Below are 26,150 nucleotides of genomic sequence, written 5' to 3' on the forward strand. Positions count from 1 at the left end.
CTATGACTTGCAGAGGAACCTCCTCCCATCATTTTCACTCTGTCCAGCAGTTTGGATTCAAAGCCTCTAGGTTTGGAAAAACAAAGGGCTGCATGGGGATGCTGGCAGAACAGAGGGGAAAATTACTCGGTGCCTACAGCATTTTCCTGAAGACTGCTATTCAGCTTTTTGTTTTCATGAACACTGCATTCCCTGACAAGGTTTAAAACCCATTTTTCTCCCTACGTTCCTTACCTGCCAATCCACGGATGTTACTTGCTCTCTAGTGACGCAAGCCACACGGATTCATTTTGCTGTGAATACAATTCTGAAGGCAGTTTCCCCTCACCTGCCCAGGAAATTAATGATCACTTGGGTGCCTCTCTTACCAAGGATTGTCAGCCCTGTTAAGTCCTTCAGGCAAGTGAAAGAGTAGAGCCACAGCCTCAGGGCAAAGCAAACCCTAAACATTGCTAAGGATTGCATTTCTTCTTTGCTGTTACCACTAATTCAGAGAAACGCACTCTCCTCTACAACAGCCTACGGGGGTGCAAAGAGGGAGCACGTGATCTAAAGCAAGGGAGGCAAAGCTCTTGGGGCATAGATGTTCTCCCTCAGCACAGGAGCACAAATTCACATAGCAATTAATGCCTCTACGAGCATAAACTCCTCTGTTAAAGCTGCTGACAGCAGGTTTTGTTCCCAGAGAGACCTGTCCACAGCTCCTTCCGAGCACTGCTGTGGGCAGAAGAGAAGCTGCCAGGCTCTCTCCCGAGGAAATCAGGTATCCCACAGAGGGACAAGCCATAGCACTGGGAGCAGCCTACCTGGACCAGCCCTTGGCTCTGCTCATTCCTGAAGAGACAGGCTTCAGGATGGAAATCAATATGCGGAATGGTGACGAATTCATTGGGAGCCAATTTCCTGACAGGAGATAATTAAGGTATTCAAATCACCCTTAGTTTTCAAGGATTTCTGGTGAAGATATTGCATGTTAATACAGATCTGGTGTCACTGCGGTTTCAGTGTAACTGCTGCAACCCTGAAGTATAAATCCAGAGAAACTGAAAACACCTTCCAGTCTGATAAGTGAACAGTCTCAGATCCAAGCTCATTTATCCTTTCTCTGTTCTTCCCAGCAATTCGTTGCTCTTAAAGCAAAAACCAGCAATTTTTGAGTTTCAGCATCCAGCAGCAAAAATGCAAAGTTGCTATACCACAGTATCACCGCAAAGAGAAACATTTGGTGGAGTTAAGAGTTAAAAACACCCTTTCTGACAGAGGAGAAAAAAAATGAGCAGTGAGGCATGTACTGGAGGAAAATAAGATGCAAAACTACACAGTCAGTCTAAAGGCTGACACCCCATCTATTGAAAAACTCCTGTTCAGCCACCAATTTTGTAGGCAGATTTAACACTATGATATATATTTCTAGAACTCACACAAAAGAGGTTTGGTGAGAGCTGGACCATACAGACCATACACAGTGAACGCAGTAGCAACATTCCAAAGGTTGCAGCATAAGGGAGTAGCAGGTACACATATTCATAAAAAGCATAAAATCTTTTAAAATTTGTTAAAAAACACCACAGGGTGCTTGTTTCCCCATCTTTGAGGAAGACATGCAGAACTTCCCCAGTCTTTACTGGGAGTCAATCCTCTTGGCAACGTAAAGTGCATTAAAAGTTCAGAAGGCAAAAAAAGGTAGAAATTAACAATAATTTTATGGTAGTACCAGAGGCTGCACACTGTTTATTTCAACACAAATAAAATGCAACAAGGTTAAGATTTTTTTGGGAGGGAAGACCCACACAAGATTTAAATACACACAAAAAATTTATGTTAATTGCACATCTGGTGCAGCCATTCTCCCTTTCAATTTATTTATTTGAAAGATTTTAAATAAACAAGGATGCTGAATAAGCAGAAGACGACGGGGAGCATGAGTTTTCTTCAAAAAGAGGTTTATTACTAATACACATGTCTATGCCATTTAAGCCAACTATGTCCTGTGACTGCCAAGTCCTTCTCAAAGGCAACTCATACAGCCATTCTTTCAGACTCTATTTTATCGCATTTCCCCTAAGTATCTATTCAAGTGGAACCCAAGCTAAGGTTAATCCCCTCTCTCACCAGCAGCGAACTAGTATCCGTCAGACGCATTACCATTCTCCCTAGTACCATCTAAATGTTTTTTTTCTAATATTGAAGAAAAAGAACAGCCATCCAGCTGAAATGCCAGAACCTACCTTCTGCAAAAAATCTCTCTAGATGCTTCTGAATGCAGAAGGGAGTGAAGACAACATTGCTGAAAAAGGATGTCACTGTTGGTCCACATGTGTCAACATCCTAGAGAAAGATAAAACACAGTTGCTTAACTGCCATGCCCATGGGAAATCAACAGCAAGAATAAGGCTGCATTATTTTCACAGTTATACCATGCTAATGGCTCCTATGCAAACAACATAAAGCTACAACATTTTATAATTGCACATCAGAGTTTCTCTGCAGACATCCCTCCGGTATGTCAGAAATTCAATACGTGATAGTAGGCGGCAATGAGCACCTTAGGGATTTAAAGTGCGTTCCAAGCCATGAGTCATCGTCATCTCTAACTCATGGAAATTTAAAAAAAAAAAAAAAAGAAAAAGAAAAGAAAAAACACACAAACGCACATTGCACTGACCACTCTCATGTGCTCTCTCTGTACAATACCATGACTTCCCCCTAAAGCATTTCCCTTTTAAATAGGGTGTTGAACGATTTCCACAAAGGGGACATCATCACAGACAAAAAACATCACATCACAGCGTTCTTCCAGATAGCTCCCCGCAGACCGGGTACGATCCCACATTCAAGGGTGGAAACAGAGCTGGAGCTGCCTTTATAAACCCCCCCACGTCCTTCCACACCTGGAGGAGGAGTGAGGAGAAGGCACATCCCATGGCTGCCGCAGAGGGTGGTGCAGCCAGGCCCAGAGGATGGCAAAGACTAGGTGGTGAACCGGCAGTGCCCAGGATGGATCCAGCTCCCTTCCTACACAGCTCAGGAAACGTCAACCCCAGGCAGCCCATTTACACCTCATTTTCCAGCCATCAGCTACCTGCTTTCCCCCAAGGCTGATTTTTGTCAGGAGAACTGAGGGCCAGAAGGAACTTGTAACGGTTACCTGCCAAGCAGCTTATGTGGTTTCCTTCAGGCAGAGTCTCATCATTACCTCCAACCACTGGAAACTGATTTTAATGCTGCTTTTAAAGCATCTGGCTAGCACTTTAGGGCACACACACGTGCTCCCCCCTCCCAGCCATCACTCCCCTCTCTTCTTCAATCTCCCCATGTACATTCAAGTTCCTTTAGGTCTTTAATTTCTTGGCTTATCCTTGGTTTGTCTGCCCCCGCTGTCCTCCAAGCAACAGCCAGAAAAGAGCAAGGCCGCGTGAGGTCTAACAAGGCGGACGGAGAAGGGAAGGCTGCAGTATTTGCAGCCGTTTCTGTGACAAGTGACCCACGGGCAGCCAGCATAGCTTCAGGAAGTCGACAGAGATCAGAAGATAGCTTGGCTACGCGTGCGGGGAGGACGGGGCCTCAGCAGCTCCCACACACTCCTGAAAACCACCCACTCAGATTAAAGCTGCCCTTAACTCGCTGAACTCCCCGGCAGCAGAAATATTCCTTTCCCCTTTGGGTCAGCAAGGGCACAGTTGTACTTCCGTGCAGCAGGAGCTGCGTTTTGCACCAGAACATGCAAATCTGGATCCACATCCACACAAAAAAGGCATCTCCTCGATTGGGACCTGGATCCAAGCCTTAAGACCAGCACCCACAACCAAAGACTTACAAAAAAAAAAAAAAACAAAAAAAACCAAACACCAATATACTCTGCTCCCTGCACCAAAGAACCTGAAATGCTTGGAAAAACCATTGATACCTTTAGCTGCGATACCCTGCTTCAGTTAACAGACAGATTTCTGTGTTACCAACAATTAAGAAAAAAGTAACCGCTCTTTACTCTTGTACCTTCTTGCACAGCAATTTAAAAAAAATAATAGTGCTTGCACAGGTCAGATTCATCCCAGAGAAAGAGCAAACGTGAGTAACATTTCAGGACCATTAATCTCAGAGATCTCGCCAAGAGCAAGCAGCCTAGACAGCTTAAAAATATATTTAGTCCACAAATGCTTATTAACGTCATTTGCTGATTCACAGCTGAGCCAGTTGCATGGAGCCCAAATGCCACTTCTGCTTTCCCGGGCTGGCTTAAAAAAAAAAAAAAAAAAAAAAAAAAAGTTGAGAGTTGGGCATCAAGATGTTTAACCCATCTCAAAACCTTCTGCAATGCAACTATTAGATGGGGATCTGTCTGGGCTGGAAACTACAGGTCTAGTCTGTAGACCCGAGGTTGAGGATTCTGATCTGAGTTTTAAAGACAAGGGATTCCCATGTGCTAGGTCTGGCTCACGTACAGCTTTCCACTGTGGTCTCAAAGCAGCCACCACGCACCTGCGTCCTCATGTGCGCAGCACAGAGGAAACGCTCCTGCCACACAGGGGTATTTCAGCATTCGCTTAGCTTTGCCAGGCACTTTGAGAGTTGAAAGCACCAAGTATGAACAGCCAACCCGATCCAACTATCCAGGGTGAGCTACAATTCAGTGTTTGTAACACATGTACATAGACGCAGTTGTCTTACGTACTCACTAGAAGCCATTCCTTGGTGTCACCCAAATGTGATTGCAATGTACTACAAAGCTGAATCTTAGTTTTCTTTTATTGACTATCACCCTTGGTCCCAATAATAACACAGTCAAGACCAGATCATAAATAAAATGGACTCTGCAGGCTTACAACAAAATTAACAGTGACAATCATTACTACTTTTAAAATTACACCTTGAAATCAACTGAAGAAAAATATCTGATGATTTGATAGATATAAACCTGTGTCAAGAATTGTGTGTGCGCTTTGGGGCAGAATTAACCCACTAAATACTTAAGGAATCCTTTAAGTAAAAATTTTTTTCATAAAGGGAAATTTAAAGTGTTTCTTCCCCTACTGTTAAACACAATGCAATGATTTAAAGCCCAAAGGATTTTCTCTTTAAATCACCTATTCAAATCTGTGTGATGGAAATATATTTAAATGTAACATTTTAATCTTGCTTTGCATTTGAACTTCTACACGCTTTTCCAAGAAAACAAGGGTCTCATTAGTCCTTTTACCCATTGTACCACACTGATCTGCAAGTAAACAAGAATCCTCACATTACCTTTCTTTTTAAAAAGGATTAATTTTATCTACATAGTTTTTTTAACCCAATATATATCTAGTCTGATGGAGTCTTATCACTTTCTAAATGTTATACAATAACTCACTTCTCATCAAGCACATTGGGATTTGTCAATTCTACATTTGTTTTCACAAGCTAGACAAGTTTCTATAGATGCTGGATATGCTAGATAACATCCTCCCAAAAGGAGTATCCACCATAACCTCCACTTAAGTAAATAAATTTTTTAAAGTGGAGTTGGCCCAGAGCCCTGCTCCGTTTCACTTGTTTTGCAGAGCAGAGCACCGTTCTCAGAATTAGCAGGGGCCTGGACCCACAGTTTCAGCGTTTCAGTGTTCAGTTGACCCACTGTGAGGGCAATCTTGAAAGCCTCACTGGGTAGCTATGCGAACCTGGAAGAGCAGACACAAAACCTCCTCAATTTAAGAAAATCAATCTTCCTACCTGCTTTATTCTTTTTTGTTTTGGGTTTTTTTTTTTCCTTTTTTGTAGATTGGGGAAGGATGACAAAATTTCTTATTTTCAGCAACAGCAAGTCTGAAACAATCATTCCAAACAGAAAGACAGAGTTCTCTACACACTTGCTAATGGTACTGAAATCAAAAGTGATTAAAAGCAAAAACATTTCTGAACAACAGAAACTGAAAGTATGGCCTTTGGGAAAATGCAAACACCAGCATTTTCTCCACAGTAAACACTGAAAGTAACAGATAATTAATGTTGTCTAGGACATTATGACATATTTATAAAACTTGTTTTCTGGAATAATCATACACAATTCACCTTGACTGTATCCCTAAGTCACCACTTTTTAAAGTCACTGCAGTTTGCAGAGGCCCCACTGATGCTATTCTTAATTTACTTATTTTTAGGTGCGAGAACAGATTACCAATGCAAAATTTAAACTTAAAAATTGTCAGTTTTAAGCCTCTTTTAGATTGATAATAAGTAACCCTGTCTGCATTTCAGAAACATTTTGTCATAAGTGGTAATCAAACACACAGTTAAAACTGCTTCTGTTTTAAAATTATACTAGTAAAGTGTGGAAGACTTCAGCATTATTAAACAAGGGACGTATTTGTCCAAAGCAAACCACCAGGAAAAAGTAACCCAATAAAAACATTGAGTTAATGCTAGAGTTCCCAAAAGGCTAGCAGAACATTTTTATTATGGGTGATTTGCAATGATGAACGTTACAAACTTCCTCCCTTCCTTGAAAGGCTTTCAGGGAAGCATCTCTCCAAGCCTCTGGGCATCGGAGCGGCTCAGAACCGAACCCGTGCAGCAAGGACCACATTTGGCTTTGGAGCAGCAAGCCAGTTCATCACACAAGGCACACGAAAGCAGACCACAGGTATTAGTAGACAGATTCACATGCAAATACATTTTGCAAGGAGGATGAGGTGCCACCCAGCAGGTGGCAAGCGGCTCATTTCTAGCACAGATGTTGAAACACTACATTACACTAACAGAACTGGCATTTACCTTTCCATGGAGGGCGATTAATTATAAGATGCTTTCTACCGGCTTCTGAAGGCTTCTCTGCTTAATTGATGTGTTGTGCTCCGCTTTTCAGTCCTTCCTCCTAAGAGGTAACATCACTGCCACCACTAAAACACTTTATATTGGTGGGACGGGCAGAGTTCCCACTTTGCCGTTACCTGAACAAACACACTTGGTGACTACCACAGACCAGAACTCACTAGCCTCACACCCAAGATCAGAGTCCTGTCGAGCAAGGGCAAAGGCGATAAAAAGCAAGATTCTCATGCTGTTTCTGCAAAGTCAGAGACACTGACAGCACTATCGTGCAGGGATAAATGAACTAGCAAAATTGTTCCTAGCGAACACCACAGCTGTTTTAGCTCAGCCTGCTGCTTTTGCACAATCTCCATTAATAAATACTAAGCCCTAACAAGTGTCAGCTGTGGTCAAATGCTGCATGCCGTGGTTTGGAAGCATCAGTTTCAGACCATGGATAGTCACAAGAGTCCTTTATCCCCTGAGAAGGTGTTTTCTGTTCTTGTATCAGTTAGTAACCTTAAAACAATAAGGGGATATAAGTGAGCAACTAAAAAGCAACAAACCAGAGAGGAATAAATGCAAAATCCTGAAGAACTCTGTAATCAGAGGAATAGGCTCAAAGATGTGCCAGGAAATTAATCAACAAGCAAGATAAATGCAGCAGTTAACTAGAAAATACAAGCAGCTCAGAAAAGCACCTAGACCATTTTCCCCTGTCTGATGCTTGTAGCGTCTGGACCCTCCAAAGTGCCTCTGGGGTTACATTCCCTAAGGAGCACAGGGTCCTGGCCTCACTCTAAGTAGCCAGACCCAAGGGGAAGGGAGAGAAAGAAAACAGCAAAATGTTTCCAGAAAGCTGGCTGGGCTCTGGACCTTGCTGTAGCTATAACGAGCTTTTCATTTGCAAAGCCCTCTCCCTCCTCTCTTAAAAGTCATTATTCCCTTATATGAAATGGGAGACTGGGGTGTGAAGTGTTACAACCCATTGCTCTGATTAGGCTGCAAGAAAAACACATGAAAAAAAACCCAACCAAACCCTACACTCTATATGCACCCTTACAAGATTTTTATGAACCTCACATCAGTCTACGTAAAGTGGGAAGAGTTCACATTTAACATCACACATGGACAGAGGCAACCTGTTCCCCATGTCCTCCAGGACACCTCACCTTCCCAGACAGAGGACGACCTCCTGCCTCCGTGGTGGGATCCCAGGAACCGCAAACAGCAGCAGATGCTCCACGCTGGCGCGGTATTGTTTTGAGGTAGGCAGTTTCGGATTCATATCTTAAAAAGCAGCTCTTGTACGCATCTATTTAGAGTCAAGTTTCAAACTCCCCTCTGAGAGAAGTAAAACCTACAAGATTTTTCTCCTAGGAGCACAAAAGTGGAGGGGGGAGGAAGCCTCTTGCTGGGTTCAGCACCTGTGTATGCTAAAGGCACTTCATGTTTTATGCATGAGAATGCTATCACCCCTGTGAAGATTTCTAAGTGAATCAGCCAGACAGGGTCTCTACAGCCTGCTTTCAGGAGGACCTTTTTTTCCCAAAAATTTATTTTAATTCAACCATTTGATTTATATTACTTTCCAGTCATTTCTAGCTAGGTATATTTCAAGCAGAGAACTCTACATCAGCTTCCACCTTGCCCCTTCCCATAGACATGTGGCAATTAGCATAGAAAAATTAGTCAGCTATGCAGTATTTCACCTTAAATAAAGCAGCTGAAGAAATAATACACCATTTAATCGGTACTTGACAGCCACGGAAGAAACAGTGTCTCAGTAACATGCTTAAAGAGGGTTTGAAATCCATTCGTAGACCGTGATGGAAGCCTGTCCTTGTCAAGGAAACCCACAATCCATAATAATGCTCAGTATTGTGCCTTTATCCTCCGTTTTATCAGAGCTCATCTGCTGATCAATGAGGAGTCCCATGGAATAGCACTTTGAATTTCAATGTCAACACAGCAGGACTGCGGTAATGATCGAAAATATTTACATATTGCCTCATTGATCGTGGGGTGTTCTTTTCCAACCATCTGGCTACTGGGCACCATTTTTTTTATTTTATTTTATTTTTAGGGCTTTATATAGTTGTAAAGCAGGTTATTTGAACACCTTTACAGCTAACATCCAGCATTCCACCTGAATTAGGTTCTCCTGTTATTTTTAACCCAGAACATCAGCAATAGCATTAATCAATTTCATCCCATCTCAGGGAGGGGAAAAAATAATTTTCTTAATGAGGACGAAACACAAAAAAACGACAAACACCTGCTCCATGCTTACCAGAATGATGTGCCAATTGCAATGTAGCCAAAATGAACTACAAGGTCTCATTTTTAATGTGACTCAAGGGTGTCACCATTTTGACAACAGATGAGTCAAATGGAAATATGTCACTCACTCTGCACTCGTTGCCAGCCTCAAGATAGAGAAACCCTGTAAGGGCTGTTTTTTCCACCTCCAGATGGAATACCTTATGATAACTGCAATGCTAAGCCCCTGGGCTCTATAGTGTGTGCCTCTGTTTATACTGCCTTTAGTAACTGCTCAAGTTATCCAAGCCAGGCGGTTCAGGCCAGCTGCTGCCATACAGACTGCAAGGATAAGGCTTAAACAAGCACCAGTTAGTCTCCTTTGCCTTCCCCTGGCTGAGCCTGTGCAGGCAGAGACTCACCCAGCTCACCCCGGCTGCCACCTGCAGAGCTTCGCACCTGCGGCAGGCTGGGTATGCCTCACCTGGCTGCAACCTCTGACGCTCAACAGGTCCAGAGGTACCCACCCGGGCTACATAAAGCAAGAAACTGTGGTGAGAAACAGGGATTTAACCTCAAGAAAACCCAAACAAAAGCAAAAAGCACCTCTCTGCAAGGTGCTCTAAGCACCAACATGTTGCACTCCCCCAGCACAGCACAAGCAGTTTTTGTTAACTCTTGCCTAGCTGATCCCAGGTTTCCACATAAAAATAATTTTTTACAAAGTTTTGAAAAGCTTATCTGCATATATTCTTCTAGAAAGTTGAACATCAAGATAAATAAAATATGCAGGAAAGACTGACATCTACAAGATCTACAAGTTTGCTGCAAGAGACCTCTGCAGAATACTTGATAGGAATATTAAAAAGGTGGTTCTCAAACACTTGTTAAACTGGGGTTTGTTTGGTGGCTCCAAACCTGTTTATAATCAGAAGCTGACTCTCCTAACTACTGGTGCCATGAATTTGATTTATAAAGAATGGGAGGTCTAAAAGTCAAATTATACTCTGCCTTTAAGCCAGGAATAAAAATAGTCTCTCAACACAGTTTAGCTGAGGATTTTTGGTAATGATGCTGAAGATAAAAACATTCTTGCCTCTTTTTTCAGTTCTACTTTGATAACAAGGAATAAAACACAAGTTCTGTCAGCAAAATGACACACAGACAATGTACAAGAGAGCGGGAGGAGGGGGGGGAAGACAGTGCACTAACATATCTACCTTTGATAATACAGATACTCCATTAGACAATTAGATCTCCCCTCTGTATCAAGCTCCCTTTTCTGCTGGGAATTGTGTGGAGAAGGACAGGAGGACAGAAGGCGGCTCCTTCCCCTACATTCTCTCCACCTAGACAGCCCAGATGTTTTTGCAAACATGATGCAGCAGATCTGGCTCTTGACCTAATGGGTCCACTGAAGGCCAGGCACAGAAGGAAAAGCACGTATTAAATGTAGAGAGCAGTTTTCCTTACAGCCTCGCATAAATAATTATTGCTGTTAGAAATCAGTTTATAAGACTGTATAACTCTCAAAAGTTTTACTATCCCAAGTCTTTCCCTCCCACACCCTGACACAGTGATGCTGCATTTCCAATTCAACTATTTCTCTGAGCAGAGCATCAAGCAGAGCTATCGAAGTGCCCACCCTCAGCAAGGCAAAGTCAAACCATCTCCCGCTCTTCTAAACAAAATAATAGATTAAAACTGGGAAGCCAGAGCAATATACAGAAGCTGTACTAAAAAGGTTAATCCTTCAGGTAGGCTTGCCCAAATATGCTCTTCCCTCTCACAGAGGTAGTGTGTCAGATAAACATGCCTTTTTGAAAAGCTTATTTATAGGCATTAAATGTAAGCAAAAGACAACATTAAAAATTATTCCATAGTCCCAAAACAGACAAAAGACACATGGTGTCCATGCTAAACACATTTTTTAGGATATTAGCTGGAAGACTTTTATCATCTGTTGAAGTTAAAACTTGGAACAATATCTTATAATCCAGATACAGGTTAGACAAATAATGGGTCCCAAGAGTCTGGATAAACAATGCTTAAAAACAAGGGAGAGAGGGAAAACAAAACAAGCTACCTGCTTTTCTCCTTCTCCATCAGTTTGCTTTGGTGGATCAGAAGCCTAAAAGCAGCGTGCTAGCCCTGCCCAAAAAATAACAGCCCACCTGGAAACAAGGTCCTTTACAAGATGAGCCACCTCACTAGCACAGCCCAGGAAGATTGAGTGTTGGACTGGAAAACAGAGCAAAACCAGAGGCAGGAAGCACTGGGATTTTTACTGTCTCTTCTACTGAGTTGTGACCTGCAACATTTCAGACATCTGCTATGGATTTAGCCTTGTTTAAAACAGAAGCGATCCTCCACCTTTGCTTGTAAAGAGCACTGAAAGTCAGCCACGGAGAGCGCTACCGGGTAGATGAGGATGGCAGAGAAAAAGCAAGCGAGAGGCCTTCCTCCCCCTTCTGTTCTTTGTCACAAAATATCTCTGAGTTATTTACATACTCGTATCCTGAACTCCCCCTCCGGTTTCACAGTTTGCAGTTAACTCTGCATTCTGCTGGAGAGAACACATGTTTAGCTTTCAGCATGTTTAGGCTAGAACACCCTCTGAACGTAACGCCAGGTCACCAAGCCCACAGAGGGAAGTATTTCCAGCTGCACAGGCTGGCTAGAAGATAACAGACAGAAATATAAGGCTCCATCTCTCCACCACCCTGAAGAAATCAACCTACTCAGTGAAGGAGACAACTAAACAGCTTGGCAACGCCTACAACTAGTGCTCAACCTCAGATCCAGCAAAAAGATGTAAATATTTAGATCTCAATTTCATCTGATATGATAAATATAAAATGTCTATTTCCTTCTTTTAAAAAAAAAAAAAGTAGCATTAAAATAGGTAAGCCACCCACATAGAGAAAATGATTCTGCAGTGTTTCCACCTTTAGGAGGAGGTTATTAAGTTATGGTATTGATCTTGAAACAAATTACAATCACAAGTGAAGTTATGCCTATTGTCTCCTGATGTATATAAAACATAATTACAAATGTATATATTTATTATGTATAAATACATACATAAAACTGTTTTGCTGTTCATTCCAAACATCTAGTGGCTGATGGCAGCACATTATTTTTTTACTTCTTAAGAAATGCCCACGGCCCTTCAGGGCTCCCTATGGAGTGATAATTCTGACTCCAACCCAAATCATCTGGAAAAGGCCCCAGAGCGATCCACTAAGTCCCAAACCAGACTCCTTACAAGTAATCCATACAAGACACAGCAGAAGCTGAACTGCAGTTTACCATGGGTGTACTATAAAAACCTGAAATCCTTCCATAACCTTTTAAAGCACATAATGGAATTAAGGCCCCACTACACATCCAGAGTTAAGAGTCATGCAAATATCAAACTTCTTTGGCGCTGGAGATAACGCGGCCTCGCCCCTAAAGCGCCAAGATATGCCGAAGCGCTCAACGTGCTGATATGATTACACACTCCCACTCTCCCAATTAGTTATTGTGCCGTTAAAGAGAAACGCCTTCTCAGGTCATTGCCCTGTGGGTTAAGTCAGCTAATATGCTTGAATTAGTGTCCCGAAGCTGAGCAACCGTTATGTAAGTGCCAGCAATCCAAACAAATCAGAATTAACTTCCTCGTCCATTACAAGAATTGCTGCTGCAATGACGAATTATGAAACTTTCAGCTGTTCATTCACTATTATCTTTCCCAAGTCCTCCTAGTTACACTGCAATGATCAGATGTGCCTTTCCAGCTAGGTGCAAACTACCTCTTGTTTCATTACTGGATCGTCTGGACCTCTGCTCCCCCAACCAGACTATAAGAATTGTTGGGGGGGAAAAAAAAAAACCAAGCCAAACCCCCCAACTTAAACAAAACCAAGTAGAAATCCCTGTATCTGGTCTCTGACAGGAGACTAAGCTGTTTAAAGGAACAGAAAGGATGAACGGTAAATCATTCTCCCCCATCATGGCAAGGGAGTCTCTCCAACTTACCTAAGCTCAACTGCTTTCCTGCAGAGGAGACTTTTAAGGTTCCTGCTTACAATGTCACAGCACTCACCAACCTCAGCTGTCCAAACACAACCCAGTCGAGACTGTAAAAGCTGTGCGCAGCCCTCACTAGCCAAGATACTCGGCACTCAGGGTGGGCTTTTTTGTGGAAAAAACCTTGAGGTCCACAAGGACGCAGATTTTGGGATGTTGTACCTCTTCAAATCTGTCTGAGCAAGATTTTTCAGGACGCTGTTTAAAAGCCAGAAGAAAATTCTGATTTGGAGTCCTTAAGCACTAGCTTGGTAAGGAGAAGCCAAAGATCAGCCTTTGCTGTGAAGGGTTGTTGGAAGACCCAGCCGCTGCTCAGGGTGCCCACGCTCCTACCCAGCCAGCCGCATTCTGCCCAGCACACTTCTTAATCAGCTGAGGCGTCTGCTTTCCGTTCCTGCCCTCCGTGGCACTGCGGCTGCAGAGTCAGAGCACCGGTATGTGCCCTCCCGCCAGGCAGCGGCCAGGAGGACGCAGGAGCAACGACCCCTGACACCTTCACTCCTGAACTCGAGAGCACCCTGCCAGGGCTTCTCTGCAGCTTTCCATACCATTCATGGACCCGGGCTGCGTTAACCACCAAACCCAAGATAGCTGTATCCTTGTTACCATCCCTTGCATAGGGAAGCCCACACGCAGGAGACGCTGTTTTCCCTCTCAGTAAGAGGCACTAAATTTCTCCTCCTGGGTGGTCTTTCATTGCAAAGCCAGCACCTCCTTGCTGGGATCTCCTCAGATGTGCCCAAGCTCTCCAGGGCAGGTTTTAGCCCTATGCTTATTAGATTTCTTCCTGCTCTTTCATGGCAAATCATGCAGCTCCCTGTACCACATATGCTCAGTAACTATTTATCTCCACTTGCCTAAGCACCTTCTTATTTCTTCTCCCCTCTGAAGCTTGACCCTGTGTCAAGCACACTCAGGAAGGGTTGCAGGAGTGGGAAGCAGCTCTGTCTCCAGATACTGCCATATCTCAGGAGGTCCCCTGGATCCCACAGCTACCCTTCAAAAAGAAAGAAACCCCAGCAGGGAAAAAGGTATCTAAGTTCCCCAGTGGGATTTACTGAAGCATTTTGCTGTGAACTTCTAGGGATTTTTTTTTTTTTTTTAATTAAAAAAATACCATTGAAACAGTCACACCTGCAAAACCCCTTGCCTATGGGAAATGCATAAATATGACTTCAGGCGCTCTCCGTATTGATTTAGCATCGTGCTGATTAAAACACCCTGAAGTGATAGGATCGGAGTTAGCCCCATGCTAAATTGTTTTGTTCTTCTTACATTAAGAACATTTAAACATCATTCATTACTTTGTTCACTTAAAATTACTCTTGGCATGGACGTTACGATTAGAGAAGCCACGTTCCCTTTCAGTTCGTGGGTGAGTTCACACTCTGACTCCTCTGCCCCAGTACAATGTTGTGGCATTTGGATTTCCTCCAACACCCAGGAAACAAAGTTAAAAATAAAGCATTTTATTTATTCCCTCCCCCCACATTAATTACTCCATTTCCATTCACACTGGATACTACAGAACATTTTTGTTTATAAGATGCTTTCAGGCTCAAAATTAAATTTAGACATATCTTACTAATTTGGGGAGATAAACAGAAATATTAATTGCATTACACCCTGTGTCAGCCAGCTTTAAAATTAAATTAGAAGGCATCTTCACCATTTAGAGAAATTGGCTATTAAGAAAACCATGGTTTTTAGGTGTTGCTTTTTCCTTCTAAGAAAATAAAAATAAAGAGAAGAAAGACATTGATGTCTGTTCCTCCTCTCTCCTCGAAATGAGGCATGTCTTTCGAATAAGAGGAAGCCTAAAAGAAAAACATCATGTGAAAAAAATGTTTCTCAATGGATCGTGCTGGTCCTAGAACAGGACATTACTGTGAATATGCATGAATGGCATGAGTCAAACTACACTCAGGAATAAGCATCAGCTTTCACTTGCTATTTTCTGAAGCCTTCCAGTCAGGCTGCCAAGACAGCAATTGAATGACAAGATTTTTATTCCAATGCAGGGGGAGATTAATGCTGTTCTGGACTAATTGGAGGAACCTTCTTTAAATTAGCTTGCTTGAAGGATGTGCTGCTTCTCTATTTGGCCAACTTGCAGAAGCAGTAACAAATTGTGACTAAAAAGAGATTATTTATTTAAATTCAAAACTCCTTAGCACCACTGTCAGTTGCAAGTTTTGAGAACTTCTATTTAAAAAAAAAAAAATCAGGACAAGGTCTTTCCAAACTGGTTGCTGTCAACTAAAATGAGAAGTTAGATAAAACTCCCACATGCCAGATGGTAAATCACAATAAATGCTTGGGCTGTTAGATGCACAACAAGCGACAAACGCATTGAAATACACCATCAGAAGCAAACCAAAATAGAAAGGATATTTTAATAAAAAGTTATCATTTTAAGGAAGGATCCTTGTTAAGCTCATCAGAATCAAAGTCATACATTGAGGGCTTCTTACTTTCCTCACCACCTCAGGTAAGCATGAGGAACAATGAACAATTTTAACAGAGTTGCATTAGGTTAAAGGCTACTGTCAGCAAGAGCCTTGAAATTCACTATTTAGACATCACTTATGACCCTTTCTGCCAAGTTACTAAAAAAAATATTGTTAAAGGATACCAGGGAATTGTTTACTCAAACCATTACTGTTTCCTGAACACAGATGCAAGAAAAAGTTATATTAAGAAGATAAACAGCTGCTACTGTATGCTGTTTAAATGGTAACAAAAGCATCTAAGGGCCATAAAGGGAATAGTAAGGGAATTAAAAAGCATTTTTATGCATGAAGATGGCTAACATCCGTACATTCATTAAAGTGGTATCAACCATGCTTTTAATTAAAAGTTAGTGAGAGAAACGTAAATATGATTAATGAAACCTAGCAGCCTACCAGAAGTCTGCTCTATCAAAACCAAGAAGCACAACAAGCTGCATTTCCAGCCCTCGCTTCCTCGTTTCTCTTTCCCTCTCAGAGATGCTGCCACAATCCAAATATACATTGCAAGGACCATGAAGCAGCATTCCTGTGAAAAACAGCAAGCCACTACAAGTCTGCAACTGTGCTTTCATGCTTGGCCATTCTTTATTTTGTATATCCCGAAGAGGCATTTCAATTACCAAGTAGCCCGGGGCCAAGGCAACGAGCTGGTTACCTGTCAGAATAACCAGCTATACAGCGATCTATTGACCATTGCAGGCATGAGGTCTGCCAAAGGCTGGGAAAAAGGCTGCCCTACAAACAGCAGTCTCCTATTCAACAGTGGAAAAAATCACTCAGAAGCCAGCGCTGAACTCTGTAACGCAGTCAGTCTTCTTGTGTTACTCGGGAGCACAACACAGTCATGACAAAAATAAACTACACGATAAAAATACAGCGCAAGCAAAATGATGTGGGCACAGAGAGAGAATTAGTATGCAATAGGATGATAAGGAGTCCTACAGGCCATAGATATTTCAACACGCAATCAAACCACCTCCTATTTAAGTCCTGATGTCCGTAAAGAGTAATCTATTACCACTGCCCTGTTGAACTGCTGTCATGTACAGAGCTGAGCACATGCAGATTATGTCTTCAAAGACTGAAGACATTTTTTGGCATCGTATCACCCACTTAGCTGCTTCCACACACACAGAGCACATAGAAGATGGAAGCTCTCACTTTAGAGCAGGTACTAACACAGGAAGAAACTTTTTTTTTTGCTTAAGTAAGTGATTTAAATAAGCTTTGCCTCAGTCATGGCATTTTAACATAAGATGTGACAGGATTTAATTGTGTGTCTGACTGAACAGGGCATTACTCAGGGGTTCCCCATTCCTGACTCTAAAGATGCTCCAGCCCCAGGCTGAGCACCTCAGTGCACTCCTCTGCGCTTCTACTCCTTCAGTGGAGGGGCTGGGGAGGAGGTGAAGGGAGTGACTTAACCCTCCCGCAGCTGGACAAAAAGCTGAAGTTGCTCATGCTGTAGCCTGCTGCCGTGGGGCAGCAGCATACTCCCGGATGGAGCCCAGGGTTGTTTGGGAGCACCAGGCAGGGCCCCTTCCGTCAGGGGATGGGGAGGCCAGGAGAAGGGACCGCCAGGCCCAGCAGAGAGGATCCCCTCTTGCAGCCCATCATCCAGCTAAGGAATGGGCGTTCTGCTCTTTCTAAAGGGAAAATCTCTTCCTCCTGCCCTCCCGAGGGGAGGCATCGCCTCAGGAGCCTGGCCGATCTCCAGTCGGCTACCCAGCAGTTCACTGACCACAGCGGGGGTCTCGAGCCTTGGAAGCCCACGAGGTTCTTCCTCAGCTGTAATTAGTCAAAGGCATTTCTGTGAGGCCGCTGCAGGTCTCACCCCTCTTCTACCACAGGCGGGAAGGCCGTCCCCAGGCAGCGCCTTCACCCCCTCCTCACAGCCAGGCCTCGTCCAAGGGGCTCGCGGGCCACCGCCTTCCCCACCACACGACAAGCCTCCACCCGGTGCCTCTGCTAAAGCCGAATTCGTTGAAATTCAAGCCCGAGAGATGCAGTAACCGAGGAAGGAGGACAAGGAGGGCTGCGGCCAGGACGAGGGCTCTCCCGCGGGCAGGGTCCGCTCTGGCCTCACACGTATGGCGCTTGAAAGGTTGCCGGCGCGGTTCCCCGACATCCAGCACAGCTTCCTGCGCGTCCAGCCACGACCTACCGAAAACGCTCCCCCTGCCATTATGAAACGCCCGGTGCGGAGGGTGCCCGTGCCCGTCCCCGGCTGTCAAACGCCGACACTCAGACCACGACTGAGGGCAGAGCAGAAAGGCGTTCGCTGCCTGCAACCCGCCAGCGCAGAGAGAAAGGAATAACGGGGGGTGGAGGGGTGTACCACAACCCAGCCTCGCTAGTACACCAGCGGGGTACGTTAGAGCAAGGCTATGAATCCTTCGTTATTTTGTGTGCAATAACGAGGCGCCGAGGCAGCGTGCTGCTATGGCTGCAGCGCCCGGAGACCCCGCGGCGCAGCAGACCTGTCCCTCCCTGTCATTTACTCCTCTATTCGGGAAACTTTTGACCGCCGACGCATCCCGCCGGCCGCGGGCGGGGACGAGACAGCCCGACCCCGCTCAGGCCGCGGGAGCGCCCGGAGGTACCGGCCGGGCACCCGCCGGCGCCGCGGCCCGCAGGGGCCATTCCTCCTCCGCCGCCCGCCGAGGCCCCGGGCAGGGGCCCACCGAGTCGCCCCGGCCCCTCAGGAGAGGCTGGAGCCGCCCCGCGGGCCCGGCCTTCCCCCCTCGCCCTCCCCTCGGGCCCGCGGCGGTTCCCGCCCCCGCTGAGGCACGGCCGGGCCGGCCCGGGGGGCCGCCAGGTGCAGGGGCCCGCCCCGCCGCCCCCCGCCCGGCGAGGCTCCCTCACCGCCCCCCGCGCGTCCCCCCACCACGCACCGGCTGCTCCCGGCGCAGCGGCCGCGGCTCCCGCTGCTGCTGATGCCGCCGCGGCTCGGCGGCTGCCGTTGCCTACGAGTCGCTGCCTGCCGACATGCCCGCGCTCCGCTGGCATAATCCCCGGCGAGGGTGGGCCGGGCGCAGGCAGCTCCTCGCCCGCCGGCTCTGCCGCGGCGCGGGGACGGCGGAGGCGGGGGGAAGCGAGGCGGGCGGGCCGCCGCAGCTCCGCGCTGCGGGGGGGGTGGGGGAGCGGGGAAGGCGAAGAAGCCCCGGCGCCGGCACTGCCCCTGCCCTGCCGCGGCAGCCGCCGGCCGGACAGCTTTATTCCCCCGACCGAGCCGTGCCCACCGCCGCGGGGAGCCGCCACTTCCTTCCCCGCGCCCGGCCGGCGCTCCCGTACGGCGGGCGGGCGGGAGGGGGGCGCCGCCTGCCGGCCGCGGCGGGGAGCGCCGCCGGGGCCCGTGACCGCCGCCCGCGGGGCGCCCCGCTCTGCCGGGCCGCGGGCGAAGCCGCGGGGCCCCCGGGCGCGTTCAGCAGCGGTCTGGGTGCCTCTCCCCGGCCGGCACCCGCGCGGGCGCTCCGGCTCGCCGCGGGCGCTCTTGCCGCCTTCCTCCACACGCCGCCCTGCGCTGGGTTCCTGCTCCTGCTTGGTCCCTTTAGCGGGTGCCGGCAGGAAGGATAAGTAACGGTTACGGAGCCAGGCTTCCACGGTGAGGGGTGAAGCCCCAGCCCCGTCTCTGCTCTAACCCTGCCCCTGGCACCAGACTTTTTGCAGACTGGAGCAGTGCTGGTTACTCCTATAACTTCACTCTCTGCAAAGACTGGGAAAAAAAATCACTAAAGGTTTAGCAACCATTTATTCAGAAACCTCAGGAAAAAAAAGCAACAAAACTTGCTGTACCGTTTTAAACAGTCGTCAATTTGCTGCATGTTTTTTTTTTAAGGGTGCATCACCTCACCGCTTCTGTTCCACTCTGCAAATGCAAAATACTACCAGCAACCAGCCCCTTGTTAAGTCCTGGACAATTCCAAATGCACCAGCTTCAAGAGAGCTGCACAGCCGATGCCAGCTTGAAGCTCTTTGTCCTCATCAAGGACTCCCTGGCACCTCACCAAGACCTGCTCCTATTTCTGCTCTCAGTGGGAGGGTACCCGTGCTCCTGTGTGCTACTCCCACAAAGCCAGGGCCATCCTGCCTCCCGAACAAGTTTGTTTTGTAAATGCTACCTGCATTGCCACAGCAAGTTCTAGTCTGCATTACAGCTCCTTTTAGAGACAACGCTCCCAGTGTAAGGCAGGTTATACCTAAAGCTATCAATGGTACAGAGATACTTTTTTTTAATTTGCTTTTTAGAGATGTGGACAAATAGAAATTTTATTTTCCAAAGGTTAAATCTCAGAGTTGAAGGAGTCATAATGTTTATTATCATAGAGAAAACTATGCATGGGAGTGTCTTGCAAGAGCAGTTTTAACAGAACAAAGCCTGGGGCTCCTAGCAAAACCTAGTAGATCTGGAAAGGCAATAAATGCCTACGTAGCTGAGAGGTGTCAGCTGGAAGAACACAAGAGGAAGATGATTAAAGTCCTCCTCAGAGGAAGCATAAGCTTCTGCTCTTCTAGAAGTCCTCATCTGTCCCCAAATATGGAACAAAGCAATTTGCTCATGTTAAGGGGAAGAATTTTAAATGGGATTTAAAAAAAAAAAAACCACCAAAAAACAGCGTCCAGCAATGTGCACAGCAAGTGCCATCACATTTTCCACAGTAAACACGCACTTCGTGTGCCCCACTTTTGGATGCTTCGGGTCTGATTTTCAGAAGCACTGAGCATTCAGGCCTCCCACTGATCTAATCTGGAACTGCAGATTCTCAGCCCCTCTGAAGAATCAGGCCGAAGGCACCATACTGAACAGGTCACCTGAAGCCAGACAGTTATTTGAAAAGGTTGTCCTAGAAGTTTACTAAAGGCAACACTTACTTCCCCCCCCCCCCCCTTCAGTGTTATAATAGAACAGAAATAGCCTAAAGAGCTCCAACGGATGGAGGAGGACTTTTGATTAAAAAATAAATTCTGCCTCACAATTCAGTTTTCTGGATGTAATAAAAAAAAAAAAAAAAGAGTACATGAATATGAATAGCCCTGGAAAGAATGTAGTGGAGATAAAGGGAACTTATAAGGAAAGGCAGTGAAATAGCTGAACTGATTTACCTACTTGTTTCTAATGTCTGTCAGGAAAATTCTGTTTGTTTTTGCTGTAGTGCTGATGAAAGAAAACAAGACCATTAGTGGACTCATGAAATTTTCCTGTGATGGATTCCTTGGAAAAATCCTGCTGGCTGAACGTTACTTTTGAAAGACACTTTTAAATCATACCTGTTAATAACTTAAAATGGTGGGAAAAATTATTCAGCTAAATAGTAGAGCTGCACAAGGAAGTCAAGATTCTTTTTTCCTCCCTCAACCCCTTCTGAGTAAAAATTACAAGTAAGAATATGGAATACCATCAAAATTCTACATACTTCCAGGAACATGAATAGATATTCGAGCAAGTTATCTCCAAGCATTCAAGCCGAAATTTCTACATTTTAGAGTAAAGGGGAAAATGAGTAACTAATACCCTTGACTTCTCCCCAACTCTGATCTTGTATTAAAAGAAGCCGCAGGGCAGAAGTGGCTGCATAAATACAATTTTTCAAGAAGACTGTGCATGGGTAGAACAGTTCTTCATCAAATATCTTAAAACACAGCACTCTAATTTTAGAATCAGACCTTCACAAGCTTCCTTTATGACAGCTATTCTGGCCTTATAATCACATCATTGGTGGCTAAACATCTTGAACAAGGACAGAATTTGAAACACACAATATGATTAAAACCTACATTATCGCTGATGTAATATCCCAGAACCTATTATTGTTCTTGGGCAGGAGGAAAGAATCTAATTAAACATTTATTTAATATTAAAATACAAACTAAGATATCAATGTTGGACAGTAATTCAGCAATATGCCAACTAGCAAATACATATTTTTCACCAAGAAAAATGCATGTATGTTTACAAATACAGCTTGGATTTGATTTGGAAATGTACGTGATCAGAACACTGGCATGGCACAAAACCCAGTCTGGCATATTAAAACAGTAACTTTGGTTAAGTAGTTACAGTCCTGGAGCATCAGGTGGAGTTGAGCTGCTCCCTGGGACACAGCATGGCTGCTGTCAGTCTCTTGATGCCGCAAGTACCAGGATTCACAACACTACTCACTGCGACTGTTGGGAGACACATGGAATAATTTGGAGCAATATTTTCTTAACACAGCCAGCGGCAACCAAACTAGCAAAACACATACCAATTTGCAGCCAGCCAGCCATAGTGAAAGTATTGCTCACAGTTCTGTCACAATGAAAAAATATCCATGTTATAAGGTCTAAATTAAAAGGATTTACCATATAACAGTAGTTATCTTTAACACAGGTAATCCATGTTGCTTTTTTGTATTAAAGTTCAAAATCTCCTCTTGGCTAATATTTACATCATACCATAAATATTTATAAAATGGTGAGGAAAACGAAGTGCAAAATGATAACACTATCATTTTCTGAAAACAAGCTGCCTTTTAGTTTCTTATTCTTATTATAAATTGAATATCACTATTTAAAAATAATTAATATTTCTAAAAATATTACAATACAGGATAAACATTGCTTTCTCAAGTGTAACAAAAATATGTTTAAAATATAGGTGGCTGTTTGAAGTACAAAATATTGCTGTTTGTAAAGGGTAACATGGTTGTAAAACTACTATTGTGGGCTTATAAAAATACAAAACAATTTGCATTTACTGGGTGCATAATTACATATTAGTGCAAAAGAAAAAAACCAAACATATTTGCATTCAAGAGAGAATTGTCAAAGATTTGCAGAGGTACGTAAAACATGAAATCTTTTCAGAGTCATGCGTATGGACCCCAAATCTCTATTAATCCTTTCCAAGCGATCTTCTAGGGCTTCCTAAAAGAAACAGTTAAAGAAAAGAAAGAAAGAAAGAAAGAAAGAAAGAAAGAGATTTAATAACATACCACAAAATGATCCTTCTAAAATGAAGAAGCTATTATTATTCCTATATTCAACTGGTATCCTTTTTGACACATTACTAGCATTCTGTTAGCACCCAAAAACTAGAGCCAGACCTACAAACTTTTCCTATTATTTTTATGTATGTGTGTGTGTTTGTGGGTTGTTGGCTTTACTTTAAAACTGTTTCAGATATTTTGGGTTTTTTTCCCCACATGACTTAGAAACTCCATGAGATAAACTTGACAAGAATCAGGACAGGCTGATAATTACGGAGACACATTTAAGAAACAGCTGACCACTATAGTGAGCAGCAGTACTGATCTACTGGAATGCACTTTTACTTTCAAATTGATAACAAGCCCTGGGACTACAATTTAGGAAATGCTGAAGTTGTAGGCTTTGCAGAGACCTATAAAACACAACTTTGAGACACTTGTTTTTATTAAAAGAGTCTGCAGACCTTTCCAAAGAAGGCACTCCCCTGTATTCCACCTACACTACTTATTTTTGCCTTCTTATTTTCTTCTTTATACTTTCAAGTAGACAAAAAACAACCAAACAAACAAAAACCTAAACTCTGCACTTTCCTCTACAGCGCAACGTCCTCTCTACAGCTTCAGGGATCTATTTCATAGTCACTGCATTTGCTCAATGTATCGCCTTTATCTACCTCTCAGTGTTATTGCAAGAACAGACTATTCTTGCAGTAATTAAAAGAAAACGCATCCCATGTACAAAAAGTAGAAGATATAAACAGTCTTATGTAGAATATACACTATGTAGTATGTATATATATGTATACACACACATACTTTTTCTTTATATGCATATATATACACACACACACTCACACAAAAGAAAAGTTGTCAGTTTGTGGCAGAAGGGGTGGAAATCAAATGTTTGCAGGGCTAATTATTATTTTCTGAATCATTTGCATACAAAATATCCAGACTTGCACCTTTTACATAGAAAGGCAGAGTGTGTTTATAATTAACTTGCAGTAATTTCCCAATTATCTTCTAATGCAGTAAAGTCTACAGAATAGAGAACATCTTTCACACAGATTCAAAATTCAGCCATATTCAGGAACAACTCTCAGTGGCATAGAAAAATTCCCATAGTAATCACACTTACTATATAGCGGAACTTTTATCTATGCTATATAGTCTCAAATTGTGGAACAGCAACTTAAGAGAACAGTCATATATAGAAGCTTTTTCACCTGATTTAATCTTGCTTGCAACGTCATTCTTCCACCAGAACAAGGCATTCGACTCAATGCAGCCTCAATCTAGTAACAGAAAATACTTCAGCTGTAAATTATAGTTTCCAGAGCCAATATAAGCCTTCCTAACTCATCTTACAAAAAGAGAGGTGAGGTATATAGATTACAGATACACATCCAGTCTTGTTCTTAAACACTAACTGATGTTACCGTAATACTGTATCATACAAAACTGATACAAAAGGTAACATTCATAAGCAGACCCTCTCAAGGACCACTTTGAATAGAGCACTCTTGCTTGCCAGAATAACCTTCCTTGTTTGAAAGGCTGATTTAAAGCATTGTCCATTAAGGCAGGAAGTAAATTCACTCCAACCCTTCCATCCACACTGTGTTTATGTTAAAGTGACTCTAATGAAGAAAAGGACTGGAGTATGGGAAGCAGAGCAGGGAATGATAATGGCACATTCCTAGGGTAACACTAGAAATTGTGCGTGAATTTCAGCTGTGGCTTGCATAGCTAATATGGCTACATCCCTCACCTCTCATACAACAATTATGTTTCGTCACAACTTTAAAGTAAAAATAATCTTTGCCTGTTGCTTTTCTTGAGTCAGCTCATCAAAAAGCCTCTCTGTTTCAGCCAGAGTCTTAATCCTTGCTGCGTACTTGAAGTCTCCCTCACAAGGCGATAGCACTGGCTCATATTTTTGTGCTACGTTCCTCTCGTCCCAAGCTGTCGCTTTCTTCATTCCAGTATTGACGGATTCAGCACAAGAACTGTGTCCGACACCTGCATGTTGCCTTCCTATCAACAAAATAGGAGTCTTATTTGTTTTGTAATTGTCTGTGAAATTATTACATAGGACAAAAAAAGAAACTAATAACAAGAAAAGCAGTGTGATCTTGGAGGTATATAAACTGAGGATAGTGATTAGCAAAGCCTTGTTAGCTTGCCTTAAGCAAACTTCCCAGAAGAACGCAAAACACTTGTATGGGTCATCTTTCAAGTGATCTTCATACCACAGCATATTTTTTGGTTAACAGACAGATTACTGTACTGTGTTAATTAGGAATTACTTTTACTGGTACAACATTTCTAAATATCACCAAGTAGACTAGTAGTCATGAAAACACTAGTCTAAATAAATACATTAATAAAACCAAAAGCAGAACACTGTGACAAGAATTAGAAAAGTGAGAAAAGATTTGGTTCAATCAATCATTTAAAAAAAATCTGAAAACAACTGGCTTCATTATAGTTACCCTTTGCTATCTGTAATGCAACGTTTAGCAATAGAATTTTATTAGTATAACTGCGTTATGTACATCTTAATATAGACCCTACTAAGATATGCATTGTGTAACTGAGTTAAGCATAGGAAAACATACTGCCCTTCTTTCTCAATTTAATTATTTTTGTTCTTCCATTGTGTTTGTGCACACACACATACACATAAAAATAAAATACTGTATGAATGGTATTTCTATGTCTACAGGAATAAGGCAAGATTTAGAAGTTTTTTAAAAGGTGGACTTCATAGAGTAAAGCGTCAGCTTTCTATTTAAGCAGTTGTTACCAATGTGGAAGAAATTATGGTAAAAAAATAAAGAACAGTTTTCCCCCACTTTGACAGGTTACCTTCTACATCATCTAGTGAGAGAAACTGGAGCCTTTTTCTTGGGTTATTGTGCTGTAAAGTAGATGTAGGACCAGTTTCCAGGTCATCTAGAAGTATATCAAATCTACAGAGCAGGAAGCACACAACAATTACTTGCTAGAAATCATCTACCAAGCAATACAGTATTTTCTACTTTTTCACCTTTTGGCTAGGCTAAACAAACAACTTTGTTTTATAAAACAGTTTCTATCCCACAGGCATTGCAAGTCTTCTGATTACTGCTCAGAGTACCATACCCCAATATACTCTTATTTGCACACACCAAAATACCTCATTCACGTGACTTTCTTTCAGAAGCAGGCCAAGCTGTCACTCCCGGACACACTGAGCTCCCATGTTGTCATCCTCAAGAACCATCAAAGTGGTGCTAGACACTTCTTCCTCACACACATGTCCTACACTTTAATCTCACAGCTAAGTATGTTCTCAAACTCCACAAGCCTTCCCAAGCAAAGATGTCTATAGGAACCATAGTATCCAATACAGTTAGCAGAAAGTTAAGTTTATGTGGTTTTTAACATGCTTGTAGGTGCCATGACAGGTAGGTAGATACAACTTTCAAGTTTTATTTACATCTCCTGATAAGCAGCATGTAGATCTGGACTTACTCCACAGAACAATTCTTTTATAACAACT

The 26,150-nt window shown here is 43.5% G+C and overlaps 2 protein-coding genes across 13 annotated transcripts in view; both read right to left on the reverse strand.

Moving 5' to 3' along the window:
* The window catches only part of PITPNM2 (phosphatidylinositol transfer protein membrane associated 2), a 142,149-nt gene extending 123,448 nt beyond the window's left edge, over positions 1-18,701 (reverse strand). For all 5 annotated transcript variants that reach the window (XM_075516314.1, XM_075516313.1, XM_075516311.1 and 2 more), the window contains exon 1: positions 18,530-18,701. The gene's annotated coding sequence lies outside the window, so the exon portion shown is untranslated. The remainder of the gene's footprint in view (positions 1-18,529) is intronic.
* A 714-nt stretch (positions 18,702-19,415) lies between these two features.
* Positions 19,416-26,150, reverse strand: part of MPHOSPH9 (M-phase phosphoprotein 9) — a 34,716-nt gene continuing 27,981 nt past the window's right edge. For 7 of the 8 annotated variants that reach the window (XM_075516045.1, XM_075516047.1, XM_075516049.1 and 4 more), the window contains 4 exons: positions 25,475-25,578; positions 24,429-24,640; positions 23,830-23,898; positions 19,416-22,541 (listed from right to left, as the gene is read on the reverse strand). In XM_075516045.1, coding sequence (XP_075372160.1) covers positions 22,440-22,541; positions 23,830-23,898; positions 24,429-24,640; positions 25,475-25,578 — 487 coding nt within the window. In that variant the 3' untranslated portion in view covers positions 19,416-22,439. Of the gene's footprint in view, positions 22,542-23,829; positions 23,899-24,428; positions 24,641-25,474; positions 25,579-26,150 lie in introns of those variants that run through there. The other variant, XR_012777728.1, reaches the window with a different exon arrangement.

This window comes from Mycteria americana, chromosome 13 (genome assembly GCF_035582795.1).
Source record: "Mycteria americana isolate JAX WOST 10 ecotype Jacksonville Zoo and Gardens chromosome 13, USCA_MyAme_1.0, whole genome shotgun sequence".
Lineage (NCBI taxonomy): Eukaryota > Metazoa > Chordata > Aves > Ciconiiformes > Ciconiidae > Mycteria > Mycteria americana.